Source organism: Temnothorax americanus, unplaced genomic scaffold (assembly GCF_048541705.1).
Source record: "Temnothorax americanus isolate GAGA-0224 unplaced genomic scaffold, ASM4854170v1 Scaffold6, whole genome shotgun sequence".
NCBI lineage: Eukaryota > Metazoa > Arthropoda > Insecta > Hymenoptera > Formicidae > Temnothorax > Temnothorax americanus.
Window position 1 is genome coordinate 4,052,757 of NW_027509751.1, and position 19,380 is coordinate 4,072,136.

The 19,380-nt window shown below is 42.0% G+C and overlaps 2 protein-coding genes across 2 annotated transcripts in view; both read right to left on the reverse strand.

Annotated features, from left to right (window-relative positions):
• LOC143905014 (signal-induced proliferation-associated 1-like protein 2) overlaps positions 1-11,026 on the reverse strand; it is a 58,535-nt gene extending 47,509 nt beyond the window's left edge. Inside the window, exon 1 of the mRNA XM_077420093.1 lies at positions 10,154-11,026. The gene's annotated coding sequence lies outside the window, so the exon portion shown is untranslated. The remainder of the gene's footprint in view (positions 1-10,153) is intronic.
• Positions 11,027-13,951: 2,925 nt separating this feature from the next.
• Positions 13,952-17,526, reverse strand: Dbp21e2 (putative ATP-dependent RNA helicase Dbp21E2). Its single transcript, XM_077420109.1, has 7 exons — positions 17,342-17,526; positions 17,033-17,263; positions 16,605-16,940; positions 16,273-16,530; positions 16,074-16,187; positions 15,604-15,995; positions 13,952-15,452 (listed from the first exon to the last, which is right to left on the reverse strand). The coding sequence occupies exons 1-7, from the start codon at positions 17,411-17,413 to the stop codon at positions 15,224-15,226; spliced, it is 1,632 nt and encodes a 543-aa protein (XP_077276235.1). The 5' UTR covers positions 17,414-17,526; the 3' UTR covers positions 13,952-15,223.
• Positions 17,527-19,380: the final 1,854 nt, after the last annotated feature.

A 19,380-nucleotide genomic window follows, 5' to 3' on the forward strand; every position in this document is an offset into this window, starting at 1 on the left:
ATTTTACAAGACTGTTAGGATTAATCTTGCGTGGTACCTGTTGTTATCTGATGCATATATATATATAGACTAATGCATATTGTGGTTATACTTCATCTTCGAGAATGGAGAGGAGGTTGTCGTCTTTGTTTTTAGATCTATCGTTTGACTGACTCGCAACTGGCGCGTAAATGGGAACATAACTATAATACGAATCGAGTTTTAAACGATAAAACACTCTACAGTTAACCACACGCTGCGTTGTAACAGTATATTCGTCGCTTCTTCCTTATGGAGAGGATATGTCGTAAATACAGCCGGATCGGTCATCGTGCGAAGGAACATAATAATTCAATCTACATGATGGAAAAAAGACGTGAAAATAAGTTCCATTTCTTCACGAGATGTTTTTATCTACGTTCTCCGATGAGACTTCGAACAATGTGTAATAATTCGTTATAATAAAATTATTTTATATAACGTTTATATATAATTTGACGCAAATAAAATTAGTATCGTATCTTATATGTACCTATTTTAATTAAAGTTACCCTTCAAATGTGTTGTGCGTTTCTGAAAAAATTCCGTTGAACTGACCTAGGGTCTTCAAATAGTCAATACTAATCAATGATATCTAATATATGAATCAATGAGGTCGTAAATTTATTTTTATCCCAGCTATTGGGACGTATACATATAGCGGACCTTCTCAAATTATTCATGCTGCCTTGAATGATCGCCATTCTTAGACTGGATTCCAATATCCTTTATTAATAAAAGCTTGCGCGATTTTTCGGGGTATTACGCAGCTGGTATAGTCAATGTAATATCCGACGAGAAATAAAATTGCAAACCGACCGACGAATAAAATAGAGAGCATTGTAACGAAGTGCGGAAGATTTCTAAAGTCATGATCTTATTAATTATTATAGTAAAACACGAAATTCGTTTAATATCAGTCCTTATAATTAATCGCATTACTTGCGACGTTACTTGCGTTTTCCTGCCGTATCGCACGTCATTCGACCAGTCATTATTACGCGAGACGCGGACACGAAGTCTACGGGGTTCAACGCCTTTCCGTCTTTCTCTCCCTATCTGACATTCCGTCGCACGAATTAAAATATGCACCCCGCAGCGTTTTCCACGCAGATGTCCGTGCCGGACGGCGCAATGCCCGGTGTTGTTACGTTTCTGCGAAAGGGGTGGTCGGGCGTGTATCGCATCTTTTGTTGCCCATACGCCACGACTGTTCGTTCACGCCGTAAACAATGCAGCCGCTATGTGAAAGAATGCAGGATATCTCATCCAGCGAAGCGGGCGTCTCCCCGAAGAAAAGGGAGACATCCGCCCTTCGTGGAACGATCCCTCAGAAATCTCCGTCGCGTGCATTCCTTGAGGGATTCCAACGACCTTTTATTGGATTTCTCAAAGAAAGCCGGCATCTCGATACGATCACGATAGAGGAAAGTTCTCCGGTCGTGATTTCGTATCATGAATGTTATAAAACAGCATCCAGATCTTATGCGCAAAGAGCGTTTGTTAGATAACGAAAATTTTATTAGATTAAATTAATTTTCAGTTATTTTTAGGCGATAAAATATTTAAATCGAAACTCCGATGCATTTTCGAGATAAGTGTGAATCTTTATTATTTTCCTACGCAGAATATTTATATAATTTATATGAAAAATCTCACTTATATGGTTGAGCGTGATGAAGCTGGAGAGTCGCAATCTAAATTCGACGTTTGTGTTTGTTACTCGCGCCACATAAAAATATTATAATATCAAGTCGCGCTATCGCGAACGTGCTGCGCTCGTTAAGTCGCGACGAGAGAAGCGGAGAGCTCTCTCGAATGATGAGAGAGAGCCTGCGAACAACGGTGAATTACTGGGAGGCCAATCGGCGCTTCCGGCCCTAATTAATTGCGATTGGTCGGTTTTAAAGAACTTGTATCCCATCCCGCCGGCCCGGAACGCTCCCAATAATTCAGACAGCGACGAGAGGGGAAGTTTTATCGACGCAGGAAACGGTCCAGTCGCTCTCGTTGCTGCCGGCGGTGGTGGTCGTGAAGATAGACGCAATAGGGAATTTCCTCTCCCCGTGAGATTAGGGGTTCTCGGGAGAGAAAAAAAGGCCTGCGCCGAGTATCAAATGAAACGTTACATCGCCGTCGGCGATTCGTCGCCGAAGCGAACGGTGTTACTGTGCCAAACGAGTTAAATGCGTTAACGGCGTAATCGTAAAAGCGATACGCCGAGCAAAAGGTGTATACCACGGCAATTAGAGCGTTGTGAAATTGTAGCAACGCGATGCAGCGCGCGAACGACACGAAGGAAAGTCGATTAAACCGTTAACCGCTCCGATTTAAAAGCCCATAATAATTGGAACGGCATGCATCGGCGAACTCTCGGCCGCAAGAGATGACACATTTCAAACACGATTTTCTCTAATTTTGAAGACATCGATATAATTTCCGTAATAAACGAGTCTTCAAATCGTGCACAAATTTCTCAGCTTCGTCGTCAATAGAATTCCGGCGATTAGATCTGGTAAAACGTCGCGCGGGAACAAAATCTCGTTGAATTAACCACCCTATTGAATCACGATAGATCACCGTAATTCACCGTAAATACCCGGGTCTAAATTCTTATACGCGCACAAAGGTCGATCCTATCGATGGAAGTCGCACAATAGACCTCCGAAATTCTTCATCTTCCCGCGATTTTCCCGACCTCATTGAAGTCCTTCGAGAGCCATTAAAAACCCACGGAACGAGAAAGAGAGAGAGGGAGAGAGGGAGAGGGAGAGGGAGAGGGAGAGAGAGAGAGAGAGAGAGAGAGAGAGAGAGAGAGAGAGAAAGAGAGAGAGAGAGAGAGAGAGAGAGAGAGAACCTTTCTCGAGCCTTTCAATTCCCTTCAAATACTTCTTCAGAAAGCTCTTTTGCCTTTCGTCTTATGACTTGAGTCGGTGACCAGCGGATTTTTTTTTATGTGCCAGCCACACGTAGGGCCTTCGTCGCGGGAGGAAAGGAATTCGTCTCAAGACAACGATCCGTCCGTAGCCCTTTTCCCGTGCCCGAGCATCGTGCGGGCGGGGGGGTTCTCTCATCTACGAACTCGTGGAGAGGAAACGACGTCCCGGCACCGTGGCGCGACTCGGCTCGACTTGACTCGGCTCCACCTCGCTCGCCAACGTTTATCAAGTCGAGAAGTCAATGCACTCCCCCACGTAGCGCGGTTGTGCGCGGCCGAAAGCCCGTATCATACTTACACGGGACGTGTGCCCCACTTTCGCCGCCGTTGGACAATCATAGATTTCTTGGTCGATTCGTCATTATAGCGAGTGTAGGAAAATAGGAAAAAATATTCGGTAATAAGTGCATAATCTTTATTAAAGTAACTTTTACTTTACGGAGAAAGAAAATACAAGTTCTTGTATGAAAGAGAGAGAAGAGTCTTGACATCAGGTTTTAGGAATAAATTAGAATAGCAAGAACTTTATTCTTTGAATAATTTCATTGACTTTAACTGAATCTTGATTTGCATAAGAAAGACGCCGTTTAATTTTAAAAGTTTAAACTGCAAAAGAAATTAAGGGAGACGTCTCTTATTAAATATTAGTAGAAAAAAATCATTTCGATTCTTAACAACGAATTGCCTTGTTAACCGTAAATGTACTTATTACCAGATATACTCTTTGTGTATATTGCATGAATTTTTAAATATAAAAAATGTGGTCGAAAAAAATTATTCCGTCTCTATGTGGAAATCTCTATAAAAGAAAGAAATATCGTATATACGTCTTATTTCTTTAAAGTCGATCTATTTCTGAGGATAAAACATTCGCGTGAAACCGGCTTAAGTCGCCGCAGAGCATTGGATGACTCGGCCAGGTAAGTATATATGTTCCCGATGCGCGTTGCCACGGGATGCACCGTAAGATACGCATTAATTGGAGAATCGGTCGGAATTTACGCGTGGCCGCGCGCGTTGTGCGTGCCTCATGCGTGTCGCTGCGAGGCGATCTCGTGACTCGCCCAGTTGTACTACAGAGGGACGATCGTAACCCCCGAAACGAATCCCATCTATTTGATACTATGCCGATACGTTTGCGAGATTTGCGGCGCGGTCACGGAACGATAGGTGCCGACAGAATTGGTCGAACTGCCTTCGACCACAAAAGCATAAATGTCACTCCGGAGTTAGCTATAAATTACTCTTTTATTGCTATCGTTTATATTTTATCTAATTGATTGTTATACGAGGTAAGATGTATATATTATTTTAATCGCAAAATGACCCGGAAATCTCTGACAAATTTAATTAATTTCCTCCAATAAAAATGTCAGACAAAAAGCACTATATGTTGTATTTCAGCCTTAATAAAAGTTTAGAAATGCACGTATTATAAATAACGGAGCCATCCTATTTTTTTAATCCTATTTTAAATAAACCGTACTTTAACAATGTTTTTATTTTGAAGATAAATTAAATGTTGAATTGCGGATTAAATGTTGAAAATTCAGAGAAGTTATAAAAAATTGCTATCATCTAAATTGACCCCTGTCACATAGTTTATTATTTGATGCTTGATCCGACCAGAAATGGGATATGTATAAATCACTGTGTATCGAGTGCATCAGAGCTCAGAGCCGCATGATAAATGGCTCATGCTTCTATAAACACGAAAATATATATTATATCGCTTAGGTCTGTGTACAGACAGGGCGACGAAATCGATTAGGCACGCAGCTGCGCCGAAAAATTCCACACGAAACATGCGTTTCGGCATTCTAGGAAAGAATAATCGCGCCTTCGAAACTCGATCGTGCCTGCACGCTGTTGCCGAGCGAAGAAAACGACCGGACTTCGAATCAAGAAGTGACGATGGCATCGTGCGCTGCATAAAAAGTGCATCTACACCAAACAGGAAATGCAGTTACAAGCTAAGCCTTTTAATAGGTTTGACATAACGTACTGCACGTAACGTATGTACACATTTATATGGTCGGAGCTTCCTAATTTGTTGCACAAGTTTAAAATTTGCAATACAGTAAAGATACAAGAAATTGCATGGAGCTTACGAAAAAATGTTAGAATTCAGAAAATTATATCTCGAACAATAATAATTGCGCGTGGCCTCTATGATTTTAGAATACTTTGTATTTACTTTTATATTGGCTGTATCATTCTGATTCTCCAGATAAAATTCTCGCAGACTTTGTTTTTCTTGATAACTGATAACGAAATCATAACTGTACTACACGAATAATTGCCGATACCCTGTTACATTTCAACGTCTTCGGATTGTGCAGGATGCCCACGTTTCTGCTGTGCGAGAGTCATCCATGCGACGACCGGAAGTAGGCGTAATAACGAACTCCCATCGGCCATACGCGTCGGGAATACAATAACTTGTGTACGTGGGACACAAAGGCCGTTCTCTCTGCGAGTAGAACACGCACGAATTCCGGAGAGCGCTTCTTCCGAACGCTAGCGGCCTGCTCCTTTTTTTGGGGGAGATTTCAAGCGGCGACCGGCGACCGGCGACCCGGCGCATACCAGGTCATTTGAGAGCGACTGCTCGTTAAAAGTTGGCGAACTGCGCGCATTTCCATCGGGATAACAATTATGTGTCTGTTTCGCAATTGCAGTAAGTCCGACTTTAAACATATAAATATATATTTATTAATAATAAGAAACTTATTTTTCGCTCGTTTGAAGCAAAGGCTATAATGAGAAGTAAGACCATTACACGAGCATTATATATATATATTATATATATTATTATAATATATATTTATTATTTTGTAGAATATTTTATTGTATAAAAAGAATAAAAATGTCGAATAAAAATATGGACGGGATATATAATATATGCACTATGAGTTTTTTCCTTCTCAATTTTTTAGTTTTCTTTATATTTTTACGTTTTTATGTCGTATTATCGTGCATACTTTGTTGAAATTCACAATGTTTTTTACCGCGAACTCAATTTCTGTAAAACAAACAAGTACTATTATTCACACGATCTTGGCTACTCTAAGCATAAAAAACCAAGTCGCGACAACTTATGAGATCTTCCCGTAGAATTTTGAAACGTTTGGAAGGGAAGCATGTGTGGGCATTTTTCACGTTTCGCGTAGTACGACACGTGGGCATCGTGGGAGCCAATGGATACTATCTTAAAAGTATATACCGTAAAAGAGTACCGTGTGTTCCGCACATGTTCGTAGAGCGTAATTGCAAAAAGCGTCATTCTACCGGTAAACGCGCGCGTGAAAAGCGTAATTATTTCCTTCAGAAGCGTTAGTTTTCAGCTAACTGTACACACATCTTCTACCTTCGACACATTATAGTCTTCATGTATATAGCTTTGAAGTAACAATTTACGGTTTTTCAAAAAGACGCGAGATTAAAAGTGGGATTTCTCTTTCGGCCTCATCCAACTGGCGGAAAAACCGGAGAGATCGGCGTTCGGAAGATCGTGGAAGAGACACGTTCGCGTTGACACGCCGAGATCGCGTCACGACGGCCACGACGCCCTCATTAAAAAGCGCGATCTCGCACGAATAAATTCATGAAAGATCGTCGTTCGAAGGGAGGGCTATACGATCGGGCCCCTCGATGCGTACATCGCCGACCCACGCTGCCCATATAAGGACTGCCCACGCGATATCTATCGTCCGGAGGTACTGATGAGCAATTACGGATCGAGAGGCTGACCTTGATCCGGCGGGAAAACCGTGTGAGAACTGGCTGCTCGATGATCGTCGGTCAATCGAGCCGTGTGCCTCTCGACAGATTGATTTTCCACGCGCGTGCGGGATTTAATCTAACATTAAGTTTGGTTAATTTCAAAAGCGATTATTATATAATGAGGGTATGTCAACGCTACATTTTACTGCGTTTAATGCACTGCATTTAGTAAACGATTACCGGCGAAAATAAAAATTCTGTTAAGAGCATGGCAACCGTGACGATCGTCTACGAAATACTTCAACTTGGAAACTCATTGTAACGAGATCACCTAGAAATTTCTTTCCCACGAGCAACGTGACAATACGAAATTCAGGTCATTCGCTACGCTGCGTAGGAATTGCGGCGAATAAGATCAGTGAGGTTAATCAGATCGGAAAGAAAACGATAAGGTCGCCCATTCCGGCGTAAACCCGCAACATTTTCATAAACGCACGATATTGCAGCTGACTGTTGAACGCTATTACCATACATCTATATGTATCTTTTTGATCTGGAAATTAATTAACCATTGTAAAATCACGAAAAGTCGAAACGTCCCGAAGAATTATCTCAAGTAGGTATGTCAACGAAGTTCCTTTGTAATTAAATGTATATTAATCGACAGTTGCGACAACTGAGAAAAATATATTCTTTTTTAAACACTCAAGCAATTCCCAAATGTTGCTTCTCGTTCTACATCTAGAAAACTATCTAAGCTCATTTTGTCGCAAAGACTCTTCAATGAGTCCTCTATTAAACCTTGCCTTATTTCCTTTCATTAACCGTTTTAATAAAATTATACGTATTGCATCGATGTGTAAATGTATCTTAATACTCGAACAATCAATTCTAATAAACGAACGAATTAAATAATAAACATTACTTAAATATAACAATAAAACCTCATTTTTTAAATACATTTATAGGACAAGCTAAAAAGTTCCTTCAATATATCGTCCAATTCTTTGTTCTAAAAAATATTTCCAGCGTAGAAATTACAGTTCCATAATTCTTTGTTCTATCTATAATTTCTATAATTCTTTAGGCGTTCGCTATTTCTGCTCAACCTCGAATTACTCCAACGGAAATTGTTTTCATTTTTTATCTTTACAGCGTAAAATTGTCCGGAACGAAGTCGAGAGATGCGGTCCATGAAACGGCGTGACGAAAACGTTTCCGGACGGAGAGAGTGTCACTGCCGAGCGACGGCGAGAGCCATTGTAAAGTTCAGGTATACGAAGGGATCTTAATGTGAATCTCGAAGAGACGAGACGCGACGGGGGATCGTTTACGAGTCGTCCGTGCATGATCTCTCGCCGTTGCGTGATTGAGCAATGGCGGAGTTTTCGACCACGCAGCAGCGTCCCACGTGCATCAACGCCGTCGGTCGTGAGGGCACTTAATTCCCCGACGATGATCCGCTAACGATGACGTGGGCGACGGACATAAGTAAAAAGACCGAAACGTATATAGAATGTATAGATGCTTCCGGCACCTCAAGTCTCAATTAAGAATGTAATTACGAATTAGCTGTTCCGGTAAGAAGATGTTTAACATAACGAGATCGTAACGATAAGATTGTGGATTCATTGTGGAACGTATACGTTCGAACGAACGAGATACGTGAGATCCTATCGCGGTCACCGAGTATACGCACGTCTGCATCCTAATGTCGTATAATTGTACGTCTCGCATAATATATAGCCCCTATTTCTCGTGTGAATTCTTTCTAATTGGCTTTTGAATAAAATACGTTTAAAAAAAATCTGATTGCCCAGGCGCGCAACTCTTCCCCTTTCCCCTCTTCGCTTTAACGCCCGCGACGCGGTACGAATCGATTAACGTATTATGCCAGACGTACTTAGAATTTTATCGAAAGCACATTCGTAATTCGCCAACGATATAATAAACATTAGGCGTTCGTTTCATCGACTACAATTGGCAAATAATCATCGTGGCGATTCGACCATCGCGTCAAGACGTTAATAATTTTTTATACTTATATATATAAGCATCTCATTTTTTTTAAATAATTTAAATTAAATAAAATTATTAAATTCAATCGGACCAAAACCAATGGGTCGAATCGTCACGATGATTATTCGCCAATCGTATATAGTCGATGAAATGAACGTCTACTTCCGCGCGCGGGCGGGAAAACTCCTCTCGACTCGGAATCACCGAAACGGCGCGGCGCGGTTTAGAAAATTAACGCGCGCGACGCGCATCGGCGTGTTACTTACGATCGTTACGTATAGCGGAGTTGCGTGAAAAGCAGCACGCGATGATTCTACGGCCGAGCACCGGTAATTCCATCGGTATAATCGCACGTGAGAAAACTCGCCGCCTTCCCGATTACCAATCGCAACGATTAATTATACGGGAGATAAGGAGGGGAGAGAGGAAAAACACCCCGTATATGCCCAGGCATTCGCGCGCGACTTACCTATCATCGATATGCGCCGACCTTGCCGATCACATGTCGCGCCGCGAATTATTACGTCGCGCGGGAACCGAACGCTCGTTTTAATTATGCGCGAACCCAATTAGCTCAATCGCGACTTCACTTCTTCGATGACCTGCGTCTCGACCTGGGGCACGTGTATCACGGAACTTTTCAGCATGGATTCCGATCGGAGTTATTTAGTCGTCTCCTAAATTTCTGTCGTGTTTTCTAGGGAAAACGAAATAATTGCGATCGAAATCTATTCCGAAAAATTTCATACAAAAAGTACGTGTCCCGGTCTCGCATTTTCCGCGGTTTTCTCCTTCCCTAACCGACGCTCTTCCCCCCCCCCCTCACCCCCCATCGTTTGCAGGTTGGAATTCGCTGTAAGTTCCATTGTTTGCATCGTCCTCGGCGATTAAGCGTCACGTGCCTCGATTTGTCTCATCAAGGGACGAAATTAAGAAAATATTTTACCTCTGGGTTGTTTCGCACGACTATCTCGAGTACAAATTATTTTTTAATCAATTTACTAATTTCGATAGACGCGCGCGTTACTCTCTCTCTCTCTCTCTCTCGTCACGGTATTTCCCGTTTATAAAATCCATCTGGCTTTTATGAGGAAACCATCATTTAGCCTTCGCTAAATGTAAGTACACGGTATTAGGCGTCAGAAATGCACTTGGAGCACTTTGTTCCACGGGCTTATATTCCCACATATACGTGATCGCAAGTATAACAATATAACGATTAAATTAAAAATCTCGATACAACGCTTCCGTCTTCGTCGGCGCGATTCGGCACGGCTAACCGACCATTATTGTTATCCAGTCTTAACGATTATTGTTATCAGCGCCTATCTCTTATCGGTGGTCTCATATCCGATACGCCGATCGCGCCAGCGAAATCGGATTCGGATGAGGCAGATACCATCGTCTTTCTGAAAAAAGTACGTCGAAAATAAGTAATAAAGGAAAACTCACGTTTTCGGGCTGGGACGAACGCCTCTGCCGCGGCACACAGAAGAGCGGCACGCCGCTTTCCCGCTTCCTCTCCAATATAGCGGCTTCCGGTTCCCCTTTGGAGCACCGAGACGCAACCTCGACGCGCCCGCCGCCGGCCGCGCGAATCCTCTTCCTCTCCTTCCCCTCGCCCTTATCCGCCACGTCCTTTTCTCCTTCTCACAAATCACCAACGAAGGAGCGCGCACTCCCGGCGACTTCACTCACGGCCACTTTTCTCAAATTTCTTTCCACGCTCGATTCGGCCGCGCGTCACGCGACTCACCTCTCTCTCTCACGTTCGTTCGATTCTCTCGATCGATCGTTCTTCGATTCACGGCCGCTCGGTCGCGAACGTAAACAAACGCTACGCGGTACGCGCGCCAGCGACGCGTCACGCACACACGGGGCTTCCTTCGAGGAGAGACACGCGGGCAGGAGACGAGTTTCTTACCTCCTCCGACTTCGGGATTTACGATTCGATCTCATCCGATCCGACACGCGGCGGACTCTCCTTTGTTCTATCGCCGCCGCCGCCGCCGCCGCTGGCTGGACTCCAGCGACTTCGCGCTCGAGTCAATTCGAACGCTCGAGCGACTCGAGTCCAACCGACGCTCACGTTCGTTTCCTTTCGCTCTTTCTCTCGCGCGCGCGAGAGAGAGAGAGAGAGAGACAGAGAGACAAAGAGAGTGTCGTCGGTCGTCGCGCGTCGGAGACAACGAAGATTGACGCGCGAGAAACGATCGCGAGAGAATGCTCGCGCGAGCGACGACGCTCCACAATGGCGACGGATTGCGCTACGCGAGTTGACTGCGCGCTGCGCGCTCGTTCTTTAGCGGACCGGTCGTCGCCGCGCGCGCTCCCCCTACCATTCCTACCGCTCCCCCCCCCCCAACGCTTCGCTCTCTCGACGCCGCGAGAGCGAGCTTCGGGCGACGCGGACGCGACGCGTGTCCAACTGTCCATGGCGCTCCGTTACCGGAGCGCTCCGACTTCTTAGAACGCGAGAATGCGAGCGGTAGACGCAATGAGTCTGTTGTTTCCAGCAGCGACTTCTTTCTTCTCGCTTTCAACATGTATGAGTAAAGAAAAAGAAGGGGAAAAAATGAAAGAAAAGAAAGGGATTTGTCCGCGCGACGAATTCTGAAAAAAATTCGCCGCGCTACGATCGTACGGGATTCACTTGACGAATCTGTCGCACCGTGCATTGACGCGATGTTATCGTACGCCTACGTAGACCGTCGCTTTCGATACGCGATGTTGAAGATTTCTACATGTATCTCGATTACCGATTCTGTTGAATTAGTCTGAGATTTAAATTCGTTTAAATTCGTTCTCTATATGCGAATTAGATACGATCACAATTGTATTAATCTCGACGTGCTGTTTCTATTAAATGCAATTTTGACGTAATATGTAACGAATAATAATTATTGCGGCTAATTGTGGATATATTGGGTCATAATATTTATCAGGTAATTGGCGTGTCGCATTTGATATCAGGATACTGTAATTTTGGGTTTTGCATAATAGGAAATATCAAATGATTGTACAATAATACCAATATGATACGCATATTTGGCGTGGCATACGAACGAGAATAAGCGAGATCGCCGACCTTGCATGAGCTAAGCGCAAAACGCATCGTAATTGTTTCAAACCGTAATCGCGCCCGTGTAGCTCGTTAGCTCGTTATTTCTGACTAATCGCGATTTTCACGCGATCCAAGATTCTTGATCCGGTTCCTGGCAAGCATGACTCAACGAAACGGTCCCCCGTCAAGATCAGAGGCGTACGCGCGCGCTCGCACGGTTCTTGCGCGGGTTATTAAAATCGAATTAGGGTGCATTCCGGCAAGAAATAGACGATCGAAATCAATTTTCCTGCCCCGATACACGAGCGCTTGAAACTCTCGCGTGCAACGTTAATGGATACCGAATTACCGAGAGCAACGGATATGTTGAACGAAGAAATTCTATGGCGATTTGCGTTCGTCGAGGAGAAAACTTGGTCACCGGTGCGAGAGTGGCGATTAGCGATTACGCGAACGGCAGTACGACTTATTAGACAGTAGATTTATGGCCGGTACACTTGAGTCGCGTTTTCGCTATGTACACTCGTAATTGCGATTCTGTGAGGTCATCGGCACTTTGTTTTTTTCGAACGGTACATAATTGATGGAGTTCTGTCTTCCCCATAAGTGTCGCAAAATTGATTAAGAAATGAATTAATAACATCTCAAGTTTAATATTTGGATGCAATTGATTGAAACTTAAAATTGGAATGTCTTTTTCACGCGTAAATTCATTTCTTGATTAATCGCGCTTCCCACTTATTTATTAATTATAAATTTAGACGGACTTTTATAAATTATCTTGTCGAGTGACTGTGCTCGCATTTCTATCGAGCGTTTCCAAGAATCGCGTCTTTTTTCCGGTCACACTTATACGGCCGCGTATTGCGTGTGTGCATGTGTGAAATCAGTGTTGGGTATCTCCGCGTAAACAATAATAACGATCCACGTCGACGCGAAGACTTTGTAAGCCATCTTTCTACGCGCATCTGCGCGAGCATAACGCTTGTTTCTGATTACAGCCTCTCATCGAAACAATTAAATGTTATATATAATTATTTCCTCGTCGTTACGTATCAGGTACCGTATACGCCCCGTTAACGCATTCCTCTTTTGCTGAAAAAAGCAGGGAAGAATCGTGTAAAACTTAATAATAGATTATTTCTTCCTCCCCCTTTTTATAACTAATTTATAAAAAAACCTTCATCGATCATGTTTTTCATGTAAGAATATTCGTAACGCAAGGAAATTAGTGTTCAACGTTAGATATCCCAAATCTAACGGTATCGCAAATACTCTCAATAATATTTATCAATAATTAGACCAAACGAAAGAATCTGTGATGCTATTTCAATTTGAAAAGTTGAAAGTTAAATTGATTTAATATGAATTTCCCTGGAATCGCGGAAATCATAGCTTTCGCATGTATAACAAATCAAATGCAAAAAAATAAATAATAACTTATATATGTAGTACTATATATTAAATCGATAAAAATGTAGTTTTAAATATTTAATTTAGCTTACGTAATATTCCTAAGATGCCATGTATACATATAATCGAATGCACATGTATGCACATATTTCGTTTAAACTGTATTGCACATGTTTATCTTCTCTTCCGTAGGAATCTATTAAAAAAAGGAAATTTACCCAAATGATCGTAAAGCTTTCAACACGGTGTATGCGTAAGAAGATACGATTTAAAAATGATGAAACCATACACACATACCGAAGCACGGGAGCCGGAGTATACGGCGGAAACCGCGTGTGACCAGGCCTAGCTAAGAGATTAGAGAGAAGATCCCCCGGATAGATGCTGTATCGCGCGCTCCGTATTGCTGCCGTTCCACGCGGCCACCCACGCTAATTAGTCCATTATCATTGCGGTCGTCACTACCGTCAACTCATCGCTCTCGCGTTTACCGTTTCCCGGTGGCGGCAACGGTGGACGTAACTTTAATGACGGTGTACCAAAGGCGTGACCGTGTCGTACCCTTTCGGAGCGCGTTGACTGCTAACGACGCTCGTTAAATCGTGATGTATACATAGCAGAGGCTGCGCGTCCGGCAACAAGCGGCTAAATTGATTTAACGCGAATTTTCCCTGAGTGGAAATATCGGGAATCGTCTCAATTGATTTTTACATAGCGGACGATGTTACCGAATAAGGAGAGAGCTGGAAAGGATAGCGCGATAAACACGATAATGAAACCAAAACGTATTTATCCAACAGTATTCCACGTAAAAGACAATCTCACACATTCGCTGAATTCAATTCTAAATTTATCTGCGATGGGGACAAGTGAACGGATATGGACTTATTCTCGCGAATAATGGTGGTGCGCTCGTTCGACATGGATGATAATTCTCCCTGGGGGTCGATTGTGTAGGTATCTTGAAACGAGGTGAAAATTACAAAAGTGAACAGATTTACTAGATCTCGACAAATAAAGTCGTAAATACGCCAATAAATCTCCTCACTCTTGTAATTTTCATCTTGTTTCAAGATACACAATCGATCCCCTGGCCTTTGTTTCGCTTCGGAGCGTCGTCCCCTGGTCTCGTGGGACAACGAGGGTCCTTCCGTGCGTCGCGCGGTGACACGATCCGGCGCACCCATACCCATCATCACCACGTGGCGCGCGGGCACGAACCGTCGGCGCGTGCCGGGCGCGTTTAATCTCGCTAAAACCCGGCGCGAATAATAAACTGTCGGGCAGCGCGACGGCGGCGGTCTTGGACGCAAGGTCTACCAGCGGTTGTTTAGGGGAGAGCATTACTATTTGCCGTGTGGGCGTTCGCCGTGTGGGAGTGCCGCCGGACACGACGGGAGGGACATCGGGCGAGCGGATGGGCGAGCGTGCCACATACGTGTGTGTGTGTGTGTGTGGGTCGTGGTTTCCTCCCTGGAACTAAAACTTGGAATTCAGAAATCGGCGCGATAAAAGGAACCGCCGGAGCGACGACGAGGGAGTAAAGTATTCGGGCGTAGGACGCGCGGCTCGATTAACTTTCCTCATCTGGCAAATGCGCTATGTCGACGATAAGCGGGTCGTAGAAACGGAAATTTACTCTCAAGTGCTTACCTTGAAAAGCAAACGGATCGAAATAAATTACGGAAAAATCGAGGAAAAGACGTATAAAAGTTCCGGCGGATAATGTTGGCGCAAACTTAATTAATCCCATAAATTTGAATGGAGGAGTTGTGCGAGGCAAGGTCTCTTGAAGAGATCAAACAGGGCAACAACATTTCGCTAATTAGTTAATCCCATCGGACGGCACTCTGAAGGTTTCCTCGTAAAACACTAGCGCAGCTGTCCTCGAGCAACTTAATTACGTAAGCTGTGAGAAAAAAACAGCGTTATCGGCACAATCTATAGAACGGCGTCGAGAGTGTTCGCATAACTCTCACATAGCAACCGCGAGGAAATTATTGGGCAATAAAACAATCTTTATTTACACAATCGTGTAATGCGATTCAGTACGGTATGCTAAATTCTTCCTGTACTTCTGTTTCATTTTCCGATCCAAGTGGCTCATAGAAGTCATCCTTTTCCTGCGTCTCCTTGAGATCGAATATCGGTATCGGTTTCATCTTCCGTACTGCCCTCTCTATTTTTTGCACTACAGCAATTTCATTCGGAGTGCTTATAAAACTGTCCACTCTGCAGTCCTTGACGCTACCGACTCTTCCGGTTCTACCACATCTGAAAGTACACATACAAACTGTCATATATATATATATATATATATATGTATATATGTATATCATAGCTTTAGGTTGCTATTTTATGCGCGCAAACACATGCACCAGATTTGTAAGAGACACGATAAATGTAGTAGATATTAATTGTATACCTGTGGATATAATCGGCGGTTGCAGTTGGAAATTCATAATTCAGCACATGACGTACCGTCACCGTATCCAAACCCCTAGATCCGGCGTTTGTAGTGCACAACACTCGGAATTTACCGCTTTTGAAGCTGGCGTACTTGTTTTGCCTATCATACAGCTGCATGTCGCCGTTCAAGCGAACCGTCGGTATGTTACTGTTGTTCAGAAACATACTGACCCAATTGCAAGTGCTGTTGTTGTTGTTAAAGATAATCACTTGTTCCTTGTTGGCCACTTTCGGTTTGATATATTTCAGGAGTTCGGTCGGTTTGTCGCTTGGTCCCACCCTTATAAATTTTTGAGGCACGAGAATATGATGCAGTTTATCCGAGGTTACGTATTGCAACGATTGCACCTGCAAACAGATAAACAATTAATGCACGGTCCAATCTTAATGCCATCCAGTTCGGAGAATATCTCAACGCTGTCCTACATTTATGATATCTTCTAGGACCTCTGCCATTCTTGAAGGCATCGTTGCAGAGGCCAATGTGAATTGGGCGCTTATTGGTAGTTTGTTGTCCTCCACATTTTGCACGAAACCGAGCTAGAAATAATATTACTGCGCTTAAATATATATATATCGTATTAAAATAATGTTATTTTAAACGTAAAAAATTATGCAAACGTACTGGCAACCTTCTCAAGAATACTCGCAGCTGGTCTTCAAACGTCTCATGGAACAAAGCATCCGCTTCGTCCAATACAAGGTGCCTGACCATGTTTAATTTATAAATCCTGGTTGTAGTTAATTTGCTGATAACTCCGAAACTGGCTATAATGATATCGACTTCTTCCATAGGCGGATCTAACATAATTTTCTTCGTTTTTCCACCAGTGATAGTTTTTGTACGAATACCAAGATACTGGCATATCTTTTTTGCTTCCAGCTGTGGCAGACAAGTATGTGATTTAAAATAAATTAGGAATAATAAAGGCATATATATATTTTTGTGATACAAACCCCAATTTGAAATGCCAATTCTCGAGAAGGTGTTACGATCAGTCCCAACGGAGCATTGTTCCGATGTCCTGTTAACTCTTTCCATCTTAAAACTTCATCTATCAAGGGTAGAAGATAAGTGAATGTTTTTCCACAACCGGTCTCTGCCGCTATGACAGTATTGGCTCCACTTATTATCTTGGGTATCCCAATTTTCTGTATCTTCAAGGGTTTCGTTATACTGTATCTTTTTAAGATATCTATCAACTGTGGATTTAAACCAAAATGCTCGAAAGAATCGTATGCTTCTTCAGCCTCGTCTTTAACCGATTCATCGCCAAACGACTCATCTTTCACCTGAAAATTTCAAAGCACCTGTCAGACTCATCAAATGAAAACGGCACAGGGGAATAAGTAATGATAGAAGCGCTTGATGAATCATAACGTACATTCGTGAGAGGATATACGAAGAAATGATCTCCCTTAGATTTATAGTGATGCCATCCTTTGCTGATCAATGGTATCAGTTCGTATTTACGATACGTTTGCCCTTCGTAAAAGTTCAACTCTTTCCGTCTGCCGACGATTATCGGCGTCTGTCTTTCTATAGCTTTTAGTCTTTCTGTATCTTTCGGTGTCTCGACGCACCTGGCGTTACCTTTCCTTCTGGAACCTTTTCTCTGTGCAGGACATCAGTTCAATGTAAACATTTGTTCATACAATGAGATAAACAGGAGGACCAGCGATGTCGCACTTACGTAGTATCTTTGCAGTTGCGCAAACTGAACGTACGGGGTTCTGTGACACAAATTACAAAATCTGGAGAACATTTCTCGACAATTAAGTTGCGCTGCACGTGCGTACGTGACAAAACGTCGTGGAAGCACGCGGTCGCGTCGCGTGTACTACATACTATACGTTGCCATCTTGAATGCCGGTGATGCGGTGCGGGTGATGAAAACTCTTTTAAAATTATATGAATAACGCGTTAACGAACAATTGATTCACAAAGAAAATGTGAGAAAATGCTTTCTAAAAAATTGCACGTAAAATGTTTAGCTTTTCTTTAAAATAACCGTTTTACTTATAGTTATCAGGTTATCGATAATGCAGAACGTTATCTCGGGGATCTGTATAACAGAAATCTACAGTGATCGGCTTATTTGATAAGTCTTCAATGTTTCCAATGTTGATAATAATGTAGTTGGCAAGTTAGTAAAGGTTGAATAACAGGGTGCAGAGATGGCACAGCCTGTTCTTTTCTGGGCCCGATTCTCTCTAACGAGAAACGTATGCGCACAAACTCTGCTCTAACAGAAAGGCTGCAAATTGATTAGCTATCGCACAGTTTTTAGCCAATAAGCTTGCAGCTTTTCTGTTAGAGCAGAGTTTACGCATACGTTTGTCGTTAGAGAATCGGGCCCCTCTGGGCGTTTTTTTGAGCTCTCATTTCCTTTTCTAGTCTAATAAAAAAAAAGTTTTGAGCTCGTGAAGAAGCACAAACAAAATTAGAATTGAATTTAGATTACCTCACTATATGGAACACGTGAATGACGACGTATTTACGTAGCCGTATAAAAGAAAAAAATCACAAGAGCTTATTTATTTCAATTAAAAAAAGCTTTTAGCCCGATGCGTCACTCTGGATAATGTGTCTTTTATCTTTTATTAGTAGATACCTATTACGAGTTTTGCAATCAAAGTGTTATGGTAGATAAAGGATGCAATTCAATAAATTTATATTATTAACACGAAAGAAAATAATTATAGCCTAGAAGATAATTTTTAATATTTTAATATTTTTAATTGAATAAATGTCTATGTCATTAACGTGAAAGCAGATACAATTGTCTTTAAGAAAAAAGTATATCACCGTAAAAGAGAGTAATTATATATAGCTTAGAAGAAAGAAGTGATTATGGTATCTTAATTCAATAAATTTATATGATTAACGTGAAATAATTAAATATATATTAACATGAATAAACAAATTAGCATGAATAAAAGATACCATAAACATAGATTTATTGAATATATGTATACATAATGATATAAAAAAATATCAAAATTGTTTGAAAAAAATCCCATTTCTTTATCTTCAAAAGCGCCATATTTTCTCACTGAAATATGCGATAAAGAAGCAAAATGAGATTATTTGCGACTTTAGAGAAACCGCAAAACAGACATTTACTTTGTATCATTATCATTTATTCAACTTATCATCGCCAATTATTTGCCGAGTATATCTGCACAGACGTGTGTCTCACGCGTCGTGTAAACATTCAGCTTGCATTACTGATTTTGCTGTTCAAAGTCACTGTTTCCAGTAGTCCAATATTACTGAGTAAAACAGTCAATCTTATTACTGATTTAATCAGCTCACATTACTGATTTTGCTGCTCAAGTCACTGTTTTAGTAGTATAAGATTACTTATTGAAATAGTCAATATTACTGATTAAAACAGTCAATATTAATAACTAATTCTTTCAGTGAAATGTCACTGATTCTCAGTGGTATACTTATTACTGCTTCAATCAGTGACTATTTACTGTTTCCCAGTAAAAATACACTGATTCTCTTTTAGAGAGAGCGTGACTTCAAATGCAAGATTTTGATAATCAAACGTTTAACATTTTCAATCTGCAAACGAGTGACCAGCAATATCATCCACAGCATGTAGTCTTAAAATACTACGATTTTCTCTAGAAGCACTATAGCGTATAATTTATTCGCCGACATTACTAATTTCTTCTGCAACAATCACATATAAAATATTGAACAGTTTTTTTGAACGAT

Coding starts and splice junctions, on each gene's coding strand:
- Dbp21e2 (XM_077420109.1), bottom strand. CDS start 17,413: ATGTTCTCCAGATTTTGTAATTTGTGTCACAGAACCCCGTACGTTCAG. Junction 16,531..16,604: donor AATTGGCATTTCAAATTGGG/GTTTGTATCACA, acceptor TGTCTGCCACAG/CTGGAAGCAAAAAAGATATG. Junction 16,188..16,272: donor TATTCTTGAGAAGGTTGCCA/GTACGTTTGCAT, acceptor TATTATTTCTAG/CTCGGTTTCGTGCAAAATGT.